General features: G+C 50.0%; 1 protein-coding gene across 10 annotated transcripts in view; it reads right to left on the reverse strand.

The window, feature by feature from the left end:
- Nucleotides 1–305: 305 nt before the first annotated feature.
- Nucleotides 306–18,909, reverse strand: part of ZC3H7B (zinc finger CCCH-type containing 7B) — a 47,877-nt gene continuing 29,273 nt past the window's right edge. For 9 of the 10 annotated variants that reach the window (XM_074578116.1, XM_074578072.1, XM_074578093.1 and 6 more), the window contains exons 17-23: nucleotides 17,925–18,010; nucleotides 10,339–10,472; nucleotides 8,961–9,066; nucleotides 7,433–7,541; nucleotides 5,592–5,725; nucleotides 4,640–4,803; nucleotides 306–3,837 (exon numbers count right to left, since the gene is read on the reverse strand). In XM_074578116.1, coding sequence (XP_074434217.1) covers nucleotides 3,645–3,837; nucleotides 4,640–4,803; nucleotides 5,592–5,725; nucleotides 7,433–7,541; nucleotides 8,961–9,066; nucleotides 10,339–10,472; nucleotides 17,925–18,010 — 926 coding nt within the window. In that variant the 3' untranslated portion in view covers nucleotides 306–3,644. The remainder of the gene's footprint in view (nucleotides 3,838–4,639; nucleotides 4,804–5,591; nucleotides 5,726–7,432; nucleotides 7,542–8,960; nucleotides 9,067–10,338; nucleotides 10,473–17,924; nucleotides 18,011–18,909) is intronic. The other variant, XM_074578137.1, reaches the window with a different exon arrangement.

Consider the following 18,909-nt stretch of genomic DNA (forward strand, 5'->3'; position numbering starts at 1 on the left):
AATGTATGTGTTAATGCAGAGCGCGTTGATTCTTGGTGCTTGGGGGAAAAAAAAAAAAAATCTTAAATACACCTAAAGTTCACCAGAACTGTACGTCTGATGAAGAACTGCAGAATCTGTTAATACACATATGGTCAATTTTCCACTCAGAAAGAAGAGCAGCAGATTATACTTAAAGATGGGAGAAAGTGAAAATGATCCAATGCTTGAAGTGCTCCCTTTGCCTCCCTCCTTACAGCAGGGAAACCTGAAACCAAGATAAAAAGCTTTTGCGGGCTATTTGAAAAACGCAAACACACACTGGATCAGGAGAGGGTTTAAAGTGCACACTTTTATTTTCTATTACAAAGGCTAAAAGAAGCAAGTTTGTTGTTTTTTTTTTTATTTAAGAACAAAACCAAAAATGTTGTTAAAACATCTACATTATTATCCTGATACTAGACCTTATGAAAGATACTAAGTTCTTTTTTAATAGTAAAGCGTGGTATTCTTAAATTATATTAATACAAAGACATATTAAAGGACTCGAAATCATTACTACCCAGCTCAGAACTGCAGCATCCCCTTGCTATCTTTTCCTTTCACTTGCTAAAATCCATCCATTTTTGACATACAGTTTCATACAAGCTAAGTAGGGTATTTTTTGGTTGTTTTTTTTTTTTTTTTCACTTCCCCCTGTAAAGGCCAGGTTAACTCCAACACCAGTGTCACTTAAATCCCTGCCCCTACCAAAGGATTTGGGAAAACATCTTCACTAAGTCCTTCAGCATTTAACAAGTTGATCTAAATCATAGTCTCTACTCTGTGTGAGTGTGTGCGTCTGTGGTGATTTCACAGGGTATGAGATCTTCTTCTAACGTTATAAAATTAAAACATCACTTCTTTTGTTAATAACCCTCAAATTTGGTTCTGCGCTGCAAAATTTTCTTCTTCTCTCACGCGAGTGAAGAAACGAGAGCGTTATCACAGAGTCTTGTGAATGCCCCACTAACGCAGCCCTACAACTTGTGGTTTATCTGCTGTAGAGCTGTGAGCACTGAGCAGTTCTGCTGAGAGTACATAACGTGCTGAAGAAAACCCTCTTGGCTTGATAAAGCGAGCCTGGGAAGTCAAGTGTGAAGCCTCCTGCCTTTCACAATGTCCCTTTAAATAATATAAGCAAAGCCTTATCATTAAAACTTTACTTGCTAGTTAGCAGTATAATACTCTTTCACTGAGATGGGACTGCAAGGACATCCTAGGGGGTTTCAAAAATGTGAACAGGGAAACCTGTCCCATCTCAAAAATTATACCTATCTATATAAAACCCTCCCCTCTGTTATTTCCCTTTCCCTAACCCAAATAAAAGTCTTCATATTTAAACTGCAGATGCTGCGTTTCCTGGCCCGAGTCCTTTTCCTTTACCCTCATTTAAAAGATTCCTTCGATACCACACACATATAATATTATATAGAGCGATATATTTAATACTTGTGTATATATGTTTCATGGGAGGGGTCACATATATACACACTAAAACAAGTCTGGTGACAAAGTACTGCAACACCACAGACCAGGTTATCATATCAGGGAAAACAAAAAGAGATACTCAACGCAACCCCCATGACCGTGGGCCTCCCTCACCTCGCACACGCTCGCCCTCTCCCCGCCTCAGCCCCAATCTGAACCTCCCAATCCCCACCGAGCAGCTTGGCTCTCATTGCAGAGATGAGGAGAGGGGACAACGACCCACTCTCCAACCTAAACAAGTTATCGTATGAGAAATCACAGCACAGCGAACGCGGAGTCGCACTAGAGATGCAGATTTGTTTTAAAAATAAAAACACATTCCAACGTTCCTCGATCCAGATTCACTTCCTTGACATCTCTGCCCAAGAAGAGGAGAACAAGATAATCCAGGAGCTGATGCCTACCTCCTCCCGTCTCTCTCTGTTTATAAAGTTGACCAGTTGAGCACAAGGAGCACTAGGAGAAGGTACAATGCGGGCAGCTCACGGCCAGATTGTATTTACCACAGATATGGCACTGCCAGCCCCAAGGGCTCTGAGCTTGCTGTCCTGGGAGACTCTGTATGAAAAATACATCCCCTACAAAGGCTGGGAGGGAGATGTATTTGTGTTTGAGTGGATGGTGCCATCCATGCATGCAAAACTGCAGAGCGCAGCTGGACTGCAGAAGAGAGAAGGAGAGGGAAGCTCAGGACAGGACACACGTTTACTGCTTGCAGGATGAGACCGCCAGAAAGGACAAGGCTGGCATGCAGAGCAGTACTGCCTCTCACTGCTGCCTCTATAAAAGCCAAAAATCATGGCCCAGAGCTCAGCATCACTGGTTCCCAAATTGTGGCGCACATTAGGTGGGACCCAGGAGCAGGCGCTGGCCAGGTCCTACCATGCCACTCACCCTCCACCGCCGTCCCTGCCCTGGATCACATCCTGGATGCGCTGTGCATCCGCAAGCTCCCTGCCTCAGCTCCAAGTGCTCATAAGCACACTTCCAGCTGGATTCCCATCAGCAAAGCATTGCCCATGCTGCTCAGCAATGTCCTTTTAAATGGGTCCCCACCCAGTTCTTCTGGCAGTGCACGGAAAAACGCAGCTCTAAACAACCAGTAACACACGCCATTTAAAGAGCAAGAAGGGAACCCCATCACCTTCCTCTCTCTCTTCAGAACACAAGCCAACAGAAACACAGGCTCCTTTTGGTTACAGCCTTCCTCCTGACACTGCTGCATGGAGTACGGTGACACAGGGTGTGTCACAGTCTCCACTATGCTTTCTAGATGGCTGCAGTCTTACTTGCACCAGTCACACCAGCCAAAAAAACAAACCAAAACTACCCAGCCTGAATACCTGTTGCAACTGAGAATGACATCTAATGAGGGAGTCACCCATTTGCTTTCTGGGTACAGGCAGCTGAAACAGTCTGAAGTCACCTACAATCCAGTTCCTGCTGCTGTAATCAGTTTTATTACTTTGCTGCGTTTAGCTACACTCTTTATACCAGATGGTTGTTACCCTCCTCAGCGCCAGCTGATGCCTCAGGGCAATATTCACAGCAGAAGCTTAAGCCTAGACGTTTTAAGCCATATCCAGTGGTTTTCCTTCTTCTGCACCTCAATTCCTAATTCTTTTGGTACTGAACTCCCAGGAGAGCAGGCCGGCTGCAGCAGCCTAAGTGGGGCTTGTTCTGCAGCACTGGGAAAAGGAGCACATGAACCTCATGGTCACCTTTTCACCTGATGCCTGGCCCTTTCTCTCAGCTTTGTCCTCCAGACCTCTGCAGCCACACTCCGAATTGAATGACACAAGGAGAAATTCTCTGACTCACAGCCCAGTACAAACTGGATTCATTTCTTTGAATGAAGGACAGCGAAAACAAAAAGATGGAGAGGAAGGAGAATTTGGGGGAAAGAAGAGAGAGAAGATGGATCACAAACTCAGTGAGCATGGCGTTCGCTGGCCAAGGAGAATCAACTTCACGATTTCATTCACCACTAATAAATCATCATCTCATAATCTTAAAACGAAAGAAAATAAAAAGTTCTCTTTGCGAGACACAGATCTCGCTCTCCCTGCTACTGCCACTCTCGGAAAACCCGCCCCATGTTTCTCCAGCCAACAGGCTACTCCCCGCAATCCTTACTATACGCCATCCCGCAATAGGAAGTTGTATTTCCCAAAGTCGTCATCCCTGGGGCAGAGCAGCATGTCCTTGCGGGCTTTGGCCAGTTTCTGTTTCAGCACCTCCCTCCGGTCTAGCCACTCCGTCAGCTCGTCCTGGCCGTGAGCATAGCGACACTCCTCTCCTTCGGGGCAGGCCTTGCTCTTCTGGAACCTGCCGGCACAAGGAGCGCGATCAGGAGGGCACCCCCAGGACAGCGTTTTGACTCCCCACCTGGAATACTCGATCGGGGTCCACTGAAACATGCTGCGAACTCTCCTTTCTAAGGGCAAAGCGATTCTCCTACAAACCCATGCACAGCCAGGGTTTGTACGGAGGCTGGGCACAGAAACCAGCAAACAGAGCGACATCTATGAGGGGATTTAGTCAACAGAATGAAACCATGTGAACTGGAACTGGACCAGCAGGGATAAGGAGAAACCACCAGAGAGGAAATGCCAGGTAACAGCCATAAGAGACAGAGCCTTCTCTCTAACCAAAATGACATTTCTAACCATCACAAACCTTCTGAAGACATCTCAAGGCACTGATTTAGAGGGCATGAGACATTCAAACCATTTAATAAAGCACCTGGGATTCCCCCAGACATCAGGCCAAGCAGACTGTACAGCACTCTGGGAGCTGAGAGCATCCTGGCTATGGAGGGCACAGGTGCAGACACGAAGCTCACTCTCCTTTTCTAAAGACATGTGCTCAGGAATGTACTTTTACCACTCAGTGGTGTGGCTGAGCACCTCTGGGGTCCAACACCAGCCTCACCATCACCCAAAAACCTGTCAGCTCGTCCCACACCTCCACCAAGAAAAAGTCCCTGGGGACTCTGTGAGAGGAAGAAGAGGTGGTGAAGGAGGGAGGTGGTGAAGAAGGGATCATGGAAGCCCTGGCCCTGTTGCCCTGTCCCAGTAGCAGCAGGGAGGGAGGGACGAGGGACAGGAGGGAGACGAGACAATAGTACCTTTCGCAGAGCCGGAATTCGCCCATGGGGAAGCGGTAGCTCCAGCAGCTGGAGTCACTGTCCGAGGTGAAGACCTTCTCCTTGTGCTTCTCTGACTGGATGTGCTGCTGCCATTGCTTCTTGCTGTTGCTGTTCTTCCCACAGAGCCAGCAGTGGTAGCCCATCTAACCAGTACAGACAGCGCAAAGGGCCAGTCAGTGTGTTAACAGTCCCACCCATCAGCCTTCCCCGTGCCAGCACTGCCTCTCCCCCTCTCCTTCCAGAGCACCTGGGAAGCTCCACTCAAGTCTATGACCTCCTGCACTTCCGTACCATGTCATCTTCAAGGCATCACGCTGCCACTAAGGGGGAGCAGAAGAGGTGCTTTGTTGAGGTCTACCTACAGCTGAAATGGGCTCAGAGAACAGGGCAACTCGGTTCACGGACATGGCCACCCCTGCCCCTGCTGCAGCCCCGGTGGGGTCTGACTGCAAGGTCCCCAGGTGCACAGGCAATGCAGGACTCTCCAGGAGCACAAACCCTTACACCAGCCACTGCCCCTGGGCTAAGGAGACACATCTGCCTCTGGTTTTCCCAGGCTCCCGACACAGCTCTTCTCCAACCTTCTCCCTCTTTTCTGACAGGCCAGCAATGGCTTTGACAGCTTTCCCAAGGAGCACACAGGTACCCTCGGGAGAGACTGAGCCCACGCAAAAGGGAACCTAAGGTAGACTCCTACTGACTTGAGGATTAACAGAAAAGCCATTGCAGAGCCTTGCTGGCCCCGGGTCAATCCCTTCCCGCCTCATCTGTGCTGCCCTTGCTGGGCTGCTCCGGGCTGTCCATTTAACCTACCATGGGGTCCTTCCCACAAGAGCAATGCAGTCCCTGCTAGCTCACACAGGAGGGGGCAGGCTGTCAGCACCGAGGAGGAGGAGGGGGAGGGAAGAAGGACAAGAGATCAGCTAATTACCATGATGTCAGCGTAGTCCGTGGGCATCTGGATCTGTTTCTCCCCTTCTCGCGAGGTGAGCGGTGTCCCCTCTCCAGGCTTCCCAGGGTTGTGTTTCTTTAGCCACATGTCATAGGTCTGCTGCATATCTAGTACTGCACAAAGGCGACCCATGAAGTCACTCAGACAACCTCCTGCACCGTGCACAAACTACGAGAAAAGGACGAACGCTGGGGCAGCCCTTCCCTCCCGTCTCCTGTGCAGCAGCACCTGCTGTCTGAAGGCTCAGGAGGCCCTATGTCACCTGCCCAGATGAGAGCCCCGGGGAGAGGAACCAAATTCACACCACGCTGCCTGGTGTGGCGAGGTGTCTTCTACAGGTCGAGGGGCAACCCTGATGACAGCCAGACAAAGTATTCAAGAAGGAGAGAAAATGCCCCAAGATCCCCATGGACTTCACCCCACAAGGTGACTCTGCATCAAGCCTGATTCTACTTGATCTCAGCAGACGTCTCACTCCAGCCAGGGATCTAAGTCAGGGGCTGGATTCAGATCCGTCCCTTCCCTCTAAGCCTAAGCTTCATCCTCAGCACTCAAGAGGGAGGAGAACCCTTAAGCAAGCTGGCCACAGGAAGCACTGGGGAAGGGAGGAAGACCTAATGATAGCCTGCCCCAAGTTCAAAATCTGCCCAGAGGAGTGCAGCCGATGTCTTTTGGTACTTCTGGTTTAAAGCCCTCTCAGGATACTAGTGGGAACGGAAACTTTGGGTGGAAGCTTTGACTGCACATCTGCCTTTCCAAGATCAGCTCCTGAGAGAAGCTACGGAAACATAAACATTTGCAGACACGGCTGCGATGCTGTAAGTGCAATGCGTTAGTGATTTACTCCTCGCTAAATGGGTAATTGAGGAACTCAAGGCAATTGGGGATAATGAATGCAAATTCCCCCAAACTGAAACAACACTGCTGTTTGAAGATTCACCTTCATGCTTGAGCAAACACACCCAGACTGGTCTGATGTGCTTTAAAGGCCTCAGCAATGAAATGACTTGAACTGCAGCAAATAACAGCGTTTGGCCCATCAGAGAGAAAGACCCTCCATCCAAGCACAAAGACCGAATAAACTCAAGGGCAGGCCTGAAACTCTTCAAGCTTTCCAGCACCTCTCAACAGAGATAGGTGAGCACCTGGAGAACTGGGCCTTACAAAGAGCTTGCTGTTGGTCTGAAAACACAGGGACCGCTGACAGAGAGCTGGCATCTAGGACATGGGCAACCCCCCAGCTTTCCCCCAAAAGGTAAGTTGGGAGCCTGCAAAATTAATTCCAGACAAGCTCCCCCACAAATGCACCACCCAACAATGTTCTAATTCAGGATCTCAAATCCACCCCTTTGAATACAATGCCATGAGCAGGGAGTGCCGCAGCTCAGAAGCACGGGATATGAGCAGAAATGGCAAGAAAGCCAAGGCAGATGCAAGACAGACAAGAAAGATACAGAAGCAGCTACAGGTCAGGACTGGTGCTTTGGCAGAGCTCCATACAGAGCCAGGCCTGGGACAGTACAGGCAACTGGAGGGGTAGAACAGGGTGGATTCAAAGAGCTGCAGAAAGGGAGGGCAGCAATAGAGCAATGTGCACTCGTCCCAGAGCGAGGGACTCAAGATACACAGGCACGTTTAAGAAGAGCAGCTCTCAATTACTGTAAACAAACCTGCCCCATAATCCCACCTAAGCTCATGGTACCAGCTCCAACCAGTTCCATCTCTGTTGTCAAGAGTATGTCTTAACAGACCCTGCATCCACTGCCCAAACATCCTCTTCCCTCTCCCCAAACTCTCTGGCCCGTATTTTCCTCACTCACTTTTATTTTCCTTCATGAAGGTCCACATGTCTCTCTCCTCAGGGCTGTGGGCAAAGGAGCAGTTGCCCACATACTGGCATTTCCTGCCATTTTGTGCATGGATACACAACTGTTAAAAGACAGAGAGCAAAATTTAGCATCTGCACAAACACTCCTTGCTAGAGGGGAAAGTGGGTTCAAAAAACCAACTGGGACATTAAATTGCACACAGGAGAGGTCACAAACAGGACACTTCATACATCATTAGCTCGTGCTTCTTTTCCTCAAACTCCTGATGACACAAAGGGTAAGTTTTCTCTATAAACATGCAGGCAGCTCAGTTCAGCACCTGGCCTCTCTCTTGTTGCCATTTCCATAGGCAACCAGGCGCAGCTATGCTTAGCACTGGCCCTGGGGGAGACAGCAAGGAGCAACCCGATTGACCCAACAGTGTCTCCTGCCTGCTGGTCACATTGCTGGTCCTCAAAGGTGACTCATTCTCCAGCCACCTCCAAGCAGGAGATGTGGCCTTACAGGTTGCTTAAACCGCACTAGCGTGCACACAACTTTACCTCCTAGCTACCAACAGCATCATCGCTAGAGAAAATGAGAAGCTTTCCAAGCATCATATTTACTGATCACCCCTTCTCCCCAAGTCCTGCCACCAGAGGAGGACAGCAGTGTGGACACCAGCTGGCCCACACAAACCGAGGAGAAGAGACAATGCTTTTGTTCTCCGGCTGGGGCTGGGTGGGAGCTCGGGCAACGCACACACTCGTACGGCAACCTGCTTTGCTGCACAATCTGCGACTCACCTGCTGGCCTCATCTCCTACTGCAGCAGCTGTTAATAACTCTTGCTCCCCTCCCCAGCTTCTAGCAACTGGTCAGCAACTGGAGAGTGCTCAAGGCCTCACACGTGGCCTTGTGCCTGCCCATGGACTAAGGGCTAGCAGATCCCATAGGGCAGGGGGAGCGGAGCTTTCTCCTTCCGGGGAGAAAGGAAAGGAGCAGGAGAGAGAAACTGTCAATCGCTATATTCAGGGCCGGGGTGGGAGGTTGGATATCTGTAGTTTTCCTCACAGCACGTGGCTTTTTAGCTGAGTTCTTAGTTTTGCTTTCAAAACACATTGTGAGCAAGTTTCACAATCTGCGGCAGCGGAGCCACAGCAGAGGCAGGGACAGGCTTCTCCCAAGCACCTTGTCTTGCCTCTCACCCACATTGAGAAACCCTGACCTAAGGGGAGACTTAAATCTCATTCCCAAACCCTGTGCCAGCCACTTCTTGAGATGGTGATTGCATTAACAGCAACGTCAGAAACTCGCATACGTGCATGGAGTGGTTTAAATGGGTGCTGCTCCTTTTTCTCCTCCACCCTTTTGCTGGATGTCTTTGAGATTTTGCTGCTGTCAGTCTGTCCTTGCCTCCCACCTCAGCCAACACATGCCTGCCTCCCTGCCAGGTCTATAAGGGACCAGCCCTCAAAGCACTGCACCATGGTGGGAGGGAAGGGGAAGGGGCACCTGGCCGTGCTGGGCATGGGGCTTACATCATATTGCTGTGGGAAGTTGCGGATGGAAGGCAGTGGTCGGACAGACACCCACTTCTTCTTTGCTTTGGACATCACCAGCAGGACGCGACGTTCCTTTGTCCAACTAGGAAGAGAGAATAAATCAACAGAGGCAAAAGGAAAGGCAGAACAAGGTTTTGTTTTCCTCAGGGACCCTTAAATATTGAGAGATGACCAGATCCTCTAGTCCAGCTTGTCCCTGCACTATCCATCTGCTCCTAGACACACACATCTATGGCAGAGAAGCGACAAGAACGGTGTTTTAGAAGGATTTCTCCCAGTACTTATCACATATTTCCTGGGGTACGTCTTCTCATGAAGCCACAAAAGTCTCCTCAAGTCTCACATGGCATCACCATGGATTACTAAACAGCTGCATTCCACCCTTCAACACAGCCAATTCTTGTGCAATCAAATCCATGAAAAACATTTGGGAATATTTTCTGCTTGAAAGGTGCAGCAGAAATGCAAGTCATTACAAGCACTGTCTTATGAACAGGTGCCAGGAAGTATTAATTCCCCTGCAGCACCAGCGAGTGATCACCAGAAGATACCCTGGGAAAAATCCCCAGCTCTATTCAGTAGCTGCATAAAGAGGTATTATCCTTCCCATTCCAGGAAGTGATTCTCACCTGCTCACATCCTTCAGCAACTGCTGCTACTCTTTCTGTTTTATCAAAGGTCTCACATTTGCAATAGGATGCTGGACTGCGCCTTTGTGGCTTGTGTTATGGGAAGTGAAGTCCTATAAACCCTTCCATCCTATCCTGCCAGGCTGCCTGGGCAAGAAGTGCCACAGTTTCCATGACCCAATGGTGCCTTCCCAGCTGATATTCCTCTTTGACGACACTGAACATCCTCACAGGCCCCAGGGAGCCAGGAGATGCAAACAGACAAGATGTGCCAGAGAAGAGCAACCAAAGCAACGAAAAAGCCAAGGAAACTAATTTAAAAGGAAGCAGAATACCTTGAATCGTTGCTAATAGTGACCTGACAGACACCTGCAAACAGCTCGGAGTATAAACAAGTGCAGAGGAGAACTATCTTAGTGGCCTTCCTAAGAAGAAGTAATAGCAACTGGGAAAAAAAGGGAATTGTCGGAGCTGGACTGCACACACCAGAGTAACAGTCTGCGTAATGCTGGCAGCCAGTACAAACAGCAAAGATCAGAGCTAGAAATTGGAAAACAGCTATCTGCAACGCTTGCTATACTTGGACAAACACCCCGAGCAGCAAGAGGCCACTAGGAAACCTTGCAACCTCTTCCAAAGAGGCCAAATGAAGCCCTGGAGAAGGTAATAGGATAAATTCCTGCCCTTGAGGAGGGTGGGGGGAAAGAGAGGTTTGCATGGCTCACCAGTGACGGGCTTTGGCACTACAGTACTTGAGGTCTTTATCTGGCTCCACCAGCTGCCCATTCCTCCAGCACTGGCCACACACAAATTTCATCTGGAGGTCAAAGGTGCTTGATGTGGGAGCCCGAGGAGAAGCCTGGGGAAGAGAACCACAATCTCAGGCAAACAGAGCCAAAATGCACCCCCCAAACTGCCACGAAGATGCTGGCAGCTCCCTGCACACCCACATGCCAGCGAAATGCCAGATTAAATCAGAAACAACCCAGCTCTCCAGCCAGCATTAGCTGGTGGTCCATCGAGATACCAGACAGGAGCAAAACCACCGCTTGCTTCAGCATGATTTCCTGGCCTTTGACATCTGGCCAAAAGCACAGCCAGCCTGGCAGCTTCAAGCACTGACCAGGCCTGGCTGCAAAACCCCTGCAGCATATCTCCATGTACGGACAAGCTCTGCAAGGCCTGCCCCAGCACTTAATCCCCGCTTCCCTGCAGGGAGGGCAATCCACATCCCCCTCGCTACCCATGGAGAGAGCTCAGTCGCAGACGAGAGAGCCCCCTTGGGAGGAGGCCAGGCTGTGCCACAGCACAGGACCCACCGCTCCCACTTTGGGACCAAGAGGCTCATGTCACGTCTAGGATTTGACACACTGAATTCAGAGCTGGGTACTCTTGTTAATACCCTTCAAAGCTATTTCTGGGCAGGTTTCCATCCCTACCAGTTCCTTTGCACCAGGCCTCTCAGGCAGTTAATCATGATCTCTGGACAGAGGTACAACTGTCGATGCACACCTTTCATTTCCTCTCAGCCACTTACCTTCATTGGCCTTCTATCTGTCTCCTTGAGAAGGCTCTTTTGTGATTATGACTAAGAGATTGTGGAAGGGGAAAAGAATGGAGCCAGTCCCATATCACCGCTGCCTTGCATTTTCTGAGCATATCTCTGGAAAGCTGTGCATATTTTGTACCACCACTGGAAGACGCGAGGCTGGTGTCTCTAGCTCATTTCCAAACCAAAGAGCAAACCTTACTGGACATCAGTCGCCCTGGGCACAGGAGTATGTGAGGGTATAAGCAAGAACTTTTAAGAACACACTGGCCATAGAGCCAACTGTGAATCACAGAATCCTAGAATGGTTTGGGTTTGAAGAGACCTTAAATATCATCTTGTTCCAACCACCCTGCCTCGGGCAGGGACACCTTCCACTAGACCAGGTTGCTCAAAGCCCCATCCAGCCTGGCCCTGAACACCTGCAGGGATGGGGCATCCACAGCCTCCCTGGGCAACCTGTTCCAGTGTCTCACCACCCTCACACTAAAGAATTTCTTCTTAATATCTAATCTAAATCTCCCCTCTCTCAGTTTAGAACTGTTACCCCTCGTTCTGTCACTACACTCCCTGACAAAGAGTCCCTCCCCATCTTTCCTGTAGACTCCATTTAAGTACTGGAAGGCTGCTGTAAGGTCTCCCCAGAGTCTTCTCTTCTCCAGGCTGAACAACCCCAACTCTCTCAGCCTGTCTTCATAGGAGAAGTGCTCCAGACCTCTGATCATCTTTGTGGCCCTCCTATGGATCCGCTTGAATAGGTCCATGTCTTTCCTGTGCTGAGGATTCCAGAGCTGGACACAGTACTCCAGGTGGGGTCTCACAAGAGTGGAGCAGAAGGGCAGAATCACCTCCCTTGACCTGCTGGCCACACTTCTGTTGATGCAGCCCAGGATGCGGTTGGCTTTCTGGGCTGCAGGAGCACATTGGTGGCTCATGTTGAGCTTCTCATCAGCTAACACCCCCAAGTCCTTCTCAGGGCTGCTCTCAATCCATTCTCTGCCCAGCCTGTATTTGTGCTTGGGATTGCCCTGACCCATGTGCATGATCCTGCACTTGGCCTTGTTGAACTCCATGAGGTTTGCACAGGCCCACCTCTCGAGCCTGTCCAGGTCCCTCTGGACGGCATCCCTTCCCTCCAGCATGTCAACTGCACCACACAGCTTGGCGTTGCTGGCAAATTTTCTGAGGGTACACTCAATCCCACTGCCCATGTCGCCAACAAAGATGTTAAATGGCACTGGTCCCAGTATCAACCCCTGAGGATTGCCACTCGTCACTGGTCTCCACTTGGACATCAAGACGTTGACTACGACTCTTTGAGTGCGGCCATCCAGCCAATTCCTTACCCATCAAGTGGTCCATCCATCAAATCCATGTCTCTCCAGTTCAGTGACAAGGATGTTGTGTGGGACAGTGTCAAATGCTTTGCACAAGACCAGGTAGATGATGTCAGTTGCTCTTCCCTTATCCATCAACGCTGTAACACCATTGTAGAAGGCCAGCAAATTTGTCAAACACAATTTACCCTTAGTGAAGCCATGCTGGCTGTTACCGATCACCTCCTCATTTTCCATGTGCCTTAATATAGTTTCCAGGAGGATCTGCTCCATGATCTTGCTGGCCACAGAGGTGACACTGACCAGCCTGTAGTTCCTCGGGTCTTCCCTTTTTCCCTTTTTAAAAATGGGGGTTATGTTTTCCATTTTCCAGTCAGTGGGAACTTCACTGGACTGCCATGACTTCTCATATATGAAGGATAGTGGCTTAGCAGCTTCATCCACCAGCTCCCTCAGGACCCACAGATGCATCTCATCAGGTCTCACGGATTTGTGCACCTTCAGGTTCCTTAGGTGGTCTCGAACCTGATCTTCTCCTACAGTGGACAGTTCTTCATTCTCCCAGACCCTGCCTTTGCCTTCTGCGACTTGGGCGGTGTGGCTAGAGCCCTTGCTGGTGAAAACTGAGGTAAAAGAGTTGTTGAAGACCTCAGCCTTCTCCATATCCTGAGTAACCAGGTCTCCTGTTTCCTTCTGGAGAGGGCCTGCATTTTCCCTAGTCTTCCTTTTATTACTGACCTACCTGTAGAAGCTTTTCTTGTTGCTCTTGATGTCTCTGGCCAGATTTAATTCTACCAGGGCTTTAGCTTTCCTAACCTGGTCCCTGGCTGCTTGGACAATTTCTCTGTATTCCTCCCAAGCTACCTGTCCTTGCTTCCACCCTCTGGAATCACAACGGTCGTGTACCAGTACACCAGCTCTCTGACGGCTAACCACATAAGCAGCCCACCCCAGCTGCCATGCCTTGACTTCTAACCCTGCGTAGACAAGCAAACCATGTTCCCGAGGAGGCGGCTTCTGCCAGCAATTGATTAGCAGTAGCATGAACCCCATGTGCATCCTTTGGCAAAGGGACAACAGCAAGCACAGGTGGTGCAGAATCAAAGCATCTCCCAGGAAACGCCACGTAAGCTATTGACTACCACCCTGCATCCTCCAGGCCCAGTCTTTCAGAGAGGCAGAGCTGACACACAAAGGGTCCTCCATCGCTGTGAAAAGCTGACCGGAGAGCTGTATTTGTGCTTGGGATTGCCCTGACCCATGTGCACGACCCTGCACTTGGCCTTGTTGAACTTCATGAGGTTTGCACAGGCTATCAAGAGGCCATCACTGCTCTGGACATCCCAGCAAAAGGACCTTTCCAGACAACCGTCATCTCTCTTGAAATGCAGTGGTGATTCTGGCCTACTCATCAGCAGAACAGCCTTTCTGGTGGCATCTGGCACGCGACTTGTTCATCTGTCAGCTTTCACCAGTGCTGGTGACCGCCAAGAACACATCAAAGCAGACAGATGAGCAGGGGTGAGACACAGGATATCACAGAAGGCAGTAAGGTGTCTCCCTCTCAGACATGTGGCATTTGAACAGTAGTTTTAATCTCGACTTGTCTCCAAAGAAAATTACACTACAGCTCACCACTGACCCATCAAATGTGTAGGCCTATAGTAACATAACAGCACTGCTGGCATGTTGCCTTTTATCAGCCCAGTGCTATCTGCCATATAATCCTCCAGGTGACAGATCTCTCAGCGCAGCCAGGAAGCTTGGTTCAAATCTACTGACCCAGCAAAATGAAAAATCGAGTGGCTCCAGAAGGCACAATAAATCAGAGATAAAGAAAATGTTTCTCAGGTAATTCTGGTGATTTGGCCTACTTTTTCCACAAATTCTTAACAAAAAGACGCCCTGTGCATTTCTTCATCAGAGTCATGCAAGCTGCTGGTCAATCCAGTGGGCATGTATGCTCCCAGGGGATTAGCAGACAAGCGAAAAATCAAAGCTGCTGTTGTTGCTGCTACATGACTGCATTTGTAAAGGCAAGACACATACCTGGCAGGCTGCTGATAACCAACGGTGTGGAAATTAGTATCACATGAGGCTCTAGCAGACAAAGCCAGGCAAAAGTGCTGCGGGCTGTGGCACCACCCCTTGCTACGAAGCCAGACAATATAGTGTTAGCTACGCACCATGGCAACCAAATAAATAAAAGTCTTTGGCACAACAGGTCTCCACTTCAGGCTTTGCAGAAAGCAACAGCCCCAGCATGGCCACCTGTGTCTCCCAACTTCAGGAACTCCTCTCAGCGGTACTGAAATGCTCTCTGGAGAAGCCACATGCCTCAGAGGACTACACGAGGAATCCAGGTTATTTAACCACCTAACTGAGGGAACTGTACTTAGGTGCATGTACTCCTTATTAGAGACTTTCCTTTCATCTCCACGCTTAAATTGCTAATTCTGGGGCCATTTTTTATGGGGGTTCTGCAGCCAGCTAGTTGAGTAAAAACAGAAAAAAAGAGGATTAAAACCCTTTATTCCTAGGGATGCGATGGGAGGACACCTGGATACCTACAACAGTCTCTCCTGCTGACTGCCTCTTCAATTTGCAGCCCCTGGGTTTACTCCTACAGCAGCCTCTATGGGGGCCGATTTTGTGGGGACAAGTGTGAGATCCCTGGCAGGTGTTTAGCAAGCAGTGTATCTTTGTCTTCCACTTCTTGCTAGGTCTCCTGACCTGCATCATCACAGCTGCTGGATCCCTGTATGCTGCCTGCCTCTTTTCTCCACAACTGGATAGCGCCAGCCACTAACTGAGTCCAGCTGGCAGCTGTGACAAAGCTGCAGCAAAATCCCTGGGACTGACTCTGCTTCCGCTGACCAGAGGGCGCCGGGGTGAGCGTGGATCACACGGGATGGTGGGGAGGAGGGGTCTGCTTTTACAGCACTCCTGGGAAGTTGTCTTTGCTACGCAGCCAACTTTGAAAGCTGGAAGGACACTGAGAAAACTCTGAGTCATGTTAGCCTGCTTGGACAGGAGAAAATAATGGCAAAAGTAAACATCTCTCAATAGATACGTTAATTCTGCCCCCAGGGTCTTCAGCAGCAAGCCAGTGTCTCATCCCGGAGCACAGCCCTCTGGCTGAGTACGTGCTGATGCCAAAGCCACGGTTTGCTATTGCAAACACGAGTCTGACTGACTTGACTGTCTCCCTGCACAGTGTCAATGACAGACTGCCAATCCCTACAGACAACTGACGGTGACATTAGCAGGCTCTTTCTGACTGTACCAACAAGGCTGCTGCTTCGCCTCCGCACAAACCAATGTCCTAGAAGGGTGGCGGGTGCAATCCAGCCCTGACAGGCATTTGTGGGGTGCAACCAGACTTTTGACATTGGCCAACAGCCCTAACACTGCCCACAGGGCCCAGAAACTGTAGCTCTCTGCCCATCTCCTGACAGCTGATGTAGCAGGCACTGGCATTTCTCTCTGATCCTCTGCTCCCTGCGAACCCCAAGAGCCAGAAACAAAACCCTCGCTCAGCATACAGATCCCACATGCTTCTGACCATGCCTGCTGAACAACTTGTTCTTCCAACAGCAGGACCTCCAGACAAAGGTGAATTTGAAGCTGCAAGGCTTACAGGAAAACAGTTGCCCATCTATCTTTTTTTATCCCCAGATTATGGACAGAGAATGGCAAGACAGAGCTTTCTGGAAAATGCAGGCAGATCCAAAGCAGTCAGGACTAAAGTAGTCACTAGACTTCACACTCCATGGGGCAGTGACTGCTGATATAAATCCATCTACTGTCACAAACTGCTGCAAATTCAAACTTAGTTTCCTCCACTGTGGAGATGCAGGCCTCTGTCCTCACACCAGGCAGAAAGACATCACAGACAGCTTTGTCTGCACGGACCATTCAGATCATCCAGTCTGTAGAAACTTATCCTCTCACCTTCCTGAGAGGCTAGAACGTATTCCTTAAGCCAGTCAGACATCTTTGGGAACTAGAGACCTTTGTTATTCTGGACTGCTGCTTCTCTTTCCTCTCCTCCATCTATTTCAGACCACAACAGTAGAACAGGCCGCACAGGTACGTGGCTGAGCACCTCCTCAAAGATAACTCCATCTCATGCAGCATAACCAGTACATAGGTGGACACAGACACAGAGCCCACTGCAACCATCAGTGCAGTCACCTGCATCTTTCCTGTTGGGCTAACCCATGCCCGTCAGACCTGCTTTTCCCCAGCACCAGTGCCGTACAGCCTTCAGAACACTTCTGCTGGCCCATAATCTAGCCAAAAAACACTGCTACACACCACACGAGTGACTCAGATCCCTTTGCTATAAAACACCTCCTCCGCAGGGTGCTCGCAGGCTGCACTCCGTGCTGGTCTCTGCAGAGGGACTCCTGGCTGAGAGGTCCCAGACAACGGTGAAGCACCCTTGCTCTGACAGTAAGGCACAGGCCAAGGGCTGGCGAGCTCAGGCCTCCACATGGAGGAAAGCAGGCTGTTAAGTGGGAACAAAAAGGACTCACAACACTTTCCTCACCATTTTGCTGGAGAAAGAATTGCTCCTGTGCCTGACAGCTTGCTAGGAGGCATGAAGTTTCTAATCTCATCGGTATCTTCTGAAAGTAATTAAAGAACAAAAACCTCCCTGTTCTAATGGCAAAACTGCTTTAGTTCAACCTCAGGGCTGGGCTGGGAATCATCCTCACTGGGTGGGCTCTGCTCCTACACTACAGAACATCCCCTTGGGGAAAAAAAACGGGTAAGGCAGCACCACCCATAGCCAACAGGCTGGAAGAAAGCAAATGAAGAGGTGCCCTTTGTTTATAACACACCTCTCCAGAGAAAGCTCTTGGCAGTGCTGGAGGGTGCGGCCAGAGGCACCTTCTCCCACACCGAGACTGGTGCCACAAAGACAGGCAAAGCTCGGAGCCTCCTCCTGGCAAAGCACTGCTAAGATCTCTGCCCAGCCTCAACAGCACCTAAGCTGCAAGTGCCACCCTCTCCGGCGTTTAGAGCAGTCCCGTGGGTCAGGAGTCATTTCTTACAGTCCTTCAAACTGCCGTATCATCCCTTGGCCACTAAAGGGCAGCAGGACCCCTTTGATCCCCAACCGTTCCCCGGTTTCACTAGCAGGGTGTTGCATGCAGCACCATTCTCTGCACATTGCCCTCCCTGCTCTGGAGGCTTCACCCCACCACTGAACAGAGCAGATACAACGCTGCAAAACAAGGTACAAAGCTCATCACTGGCACTGCAAACAGGAGAGCGCTCAGCTGTCCTCCTCCTCAATGCCCAACCTGGCCTGCCTGGGACCACTCAGGCACAGCGGTGGGAGGAAAAGAGAGAAAAAGTGCTGCGACAGTTGGGAGCAAAACCAGGCTGCAAGCCCAAGGTGTGCCCTACTCACCATGCTGTTGGCTGGTTTGCTGGCATGTGCCTCCATCTGCTGCCAGTACTTCTTAGATTCCTGCACGATATCTTCATGGGTCATTCCTGGGAATAAAACAAGACAGGACTGAGCCACCACGCTTTGGCCAGAAGAAGAGAGGGAGGGAGGGGTTGCAGGACTTCCTAAGATGGGGCTTAGGAACCCCTGTGTGGCCGAGAGCTCCCAACAGTCCCACTGGTAATGTCAGGACATGGGTTGCGAGGGAGCCTGACACCACCACAGAATGTGTTCAAGCACAGGCTAGGGAAGTTCTCTCTCCAGCACTCCCACTCAAGGCAGGTGAAAGGGGAAGAGTTCGGTCCCCTGGGCTCATTCAGACCTGGCTTTCTGCTCAGGCTGTCTACAAAGGACCCAGATGCTGCTTCCAAGATGCTGATTCTTGACTAGGGATCAAGACCTTGACCGAGGCTTTCCCCCAACACCACATCAACAGATACTACCCAACGTCCTGAAGACAATGCTTAGTTACCATCGATCTACCGTGTATTGGAGTTTTTGCCAGTAGGTAGGAAGATCACAGAGACCCCAGAAGTCTCACCTAACCCCTGCTGAGATTAATCAGCCTGTTACACACTTCAAGTTGTGGGGGGCACCCATCAATCAATAGGTGAAGAGGAAAGTTGAAATTCAACACAAACACCAAGGAGCAACTGCTAGTACGTAACCAGCAAGGAAAGATCTGCAAGGTTTCAGGAATCAGAAATGCAACATCAGACAACAAGAAAAAGGGTTGGTCAGACCTTATCTAAGGAATTAGCTCCTGACCAACTCAAGTGGTGAGGGAACAGCCCCTGACAGCACCAACCAGCCAGATGGGTGCTACAATTCTCAGAGCACTGAACAGTGAGAGGAAAGTATATAAGTAGGAACTGTCTGGTCAATGTGAGGATTCTGTTACAAAAACCCCCATGTTACTTAAGTGCTATAAAGACCCAAGACAGCT

Source organism: Larus michahellis, chromosome 1 (assembly GCF_964199755.1).
Source record: "Larus michahellis chromosome 1, bLarMic1.1, whole genome shotgun sequence".
In the NCBI taxonomy this organism is placed as follows: domain Eukaryota; kingdom Metazoa; phylum Chordata; class Aves; order Charadriiformes; family Laridae; genus Larus; species Larus michahellis.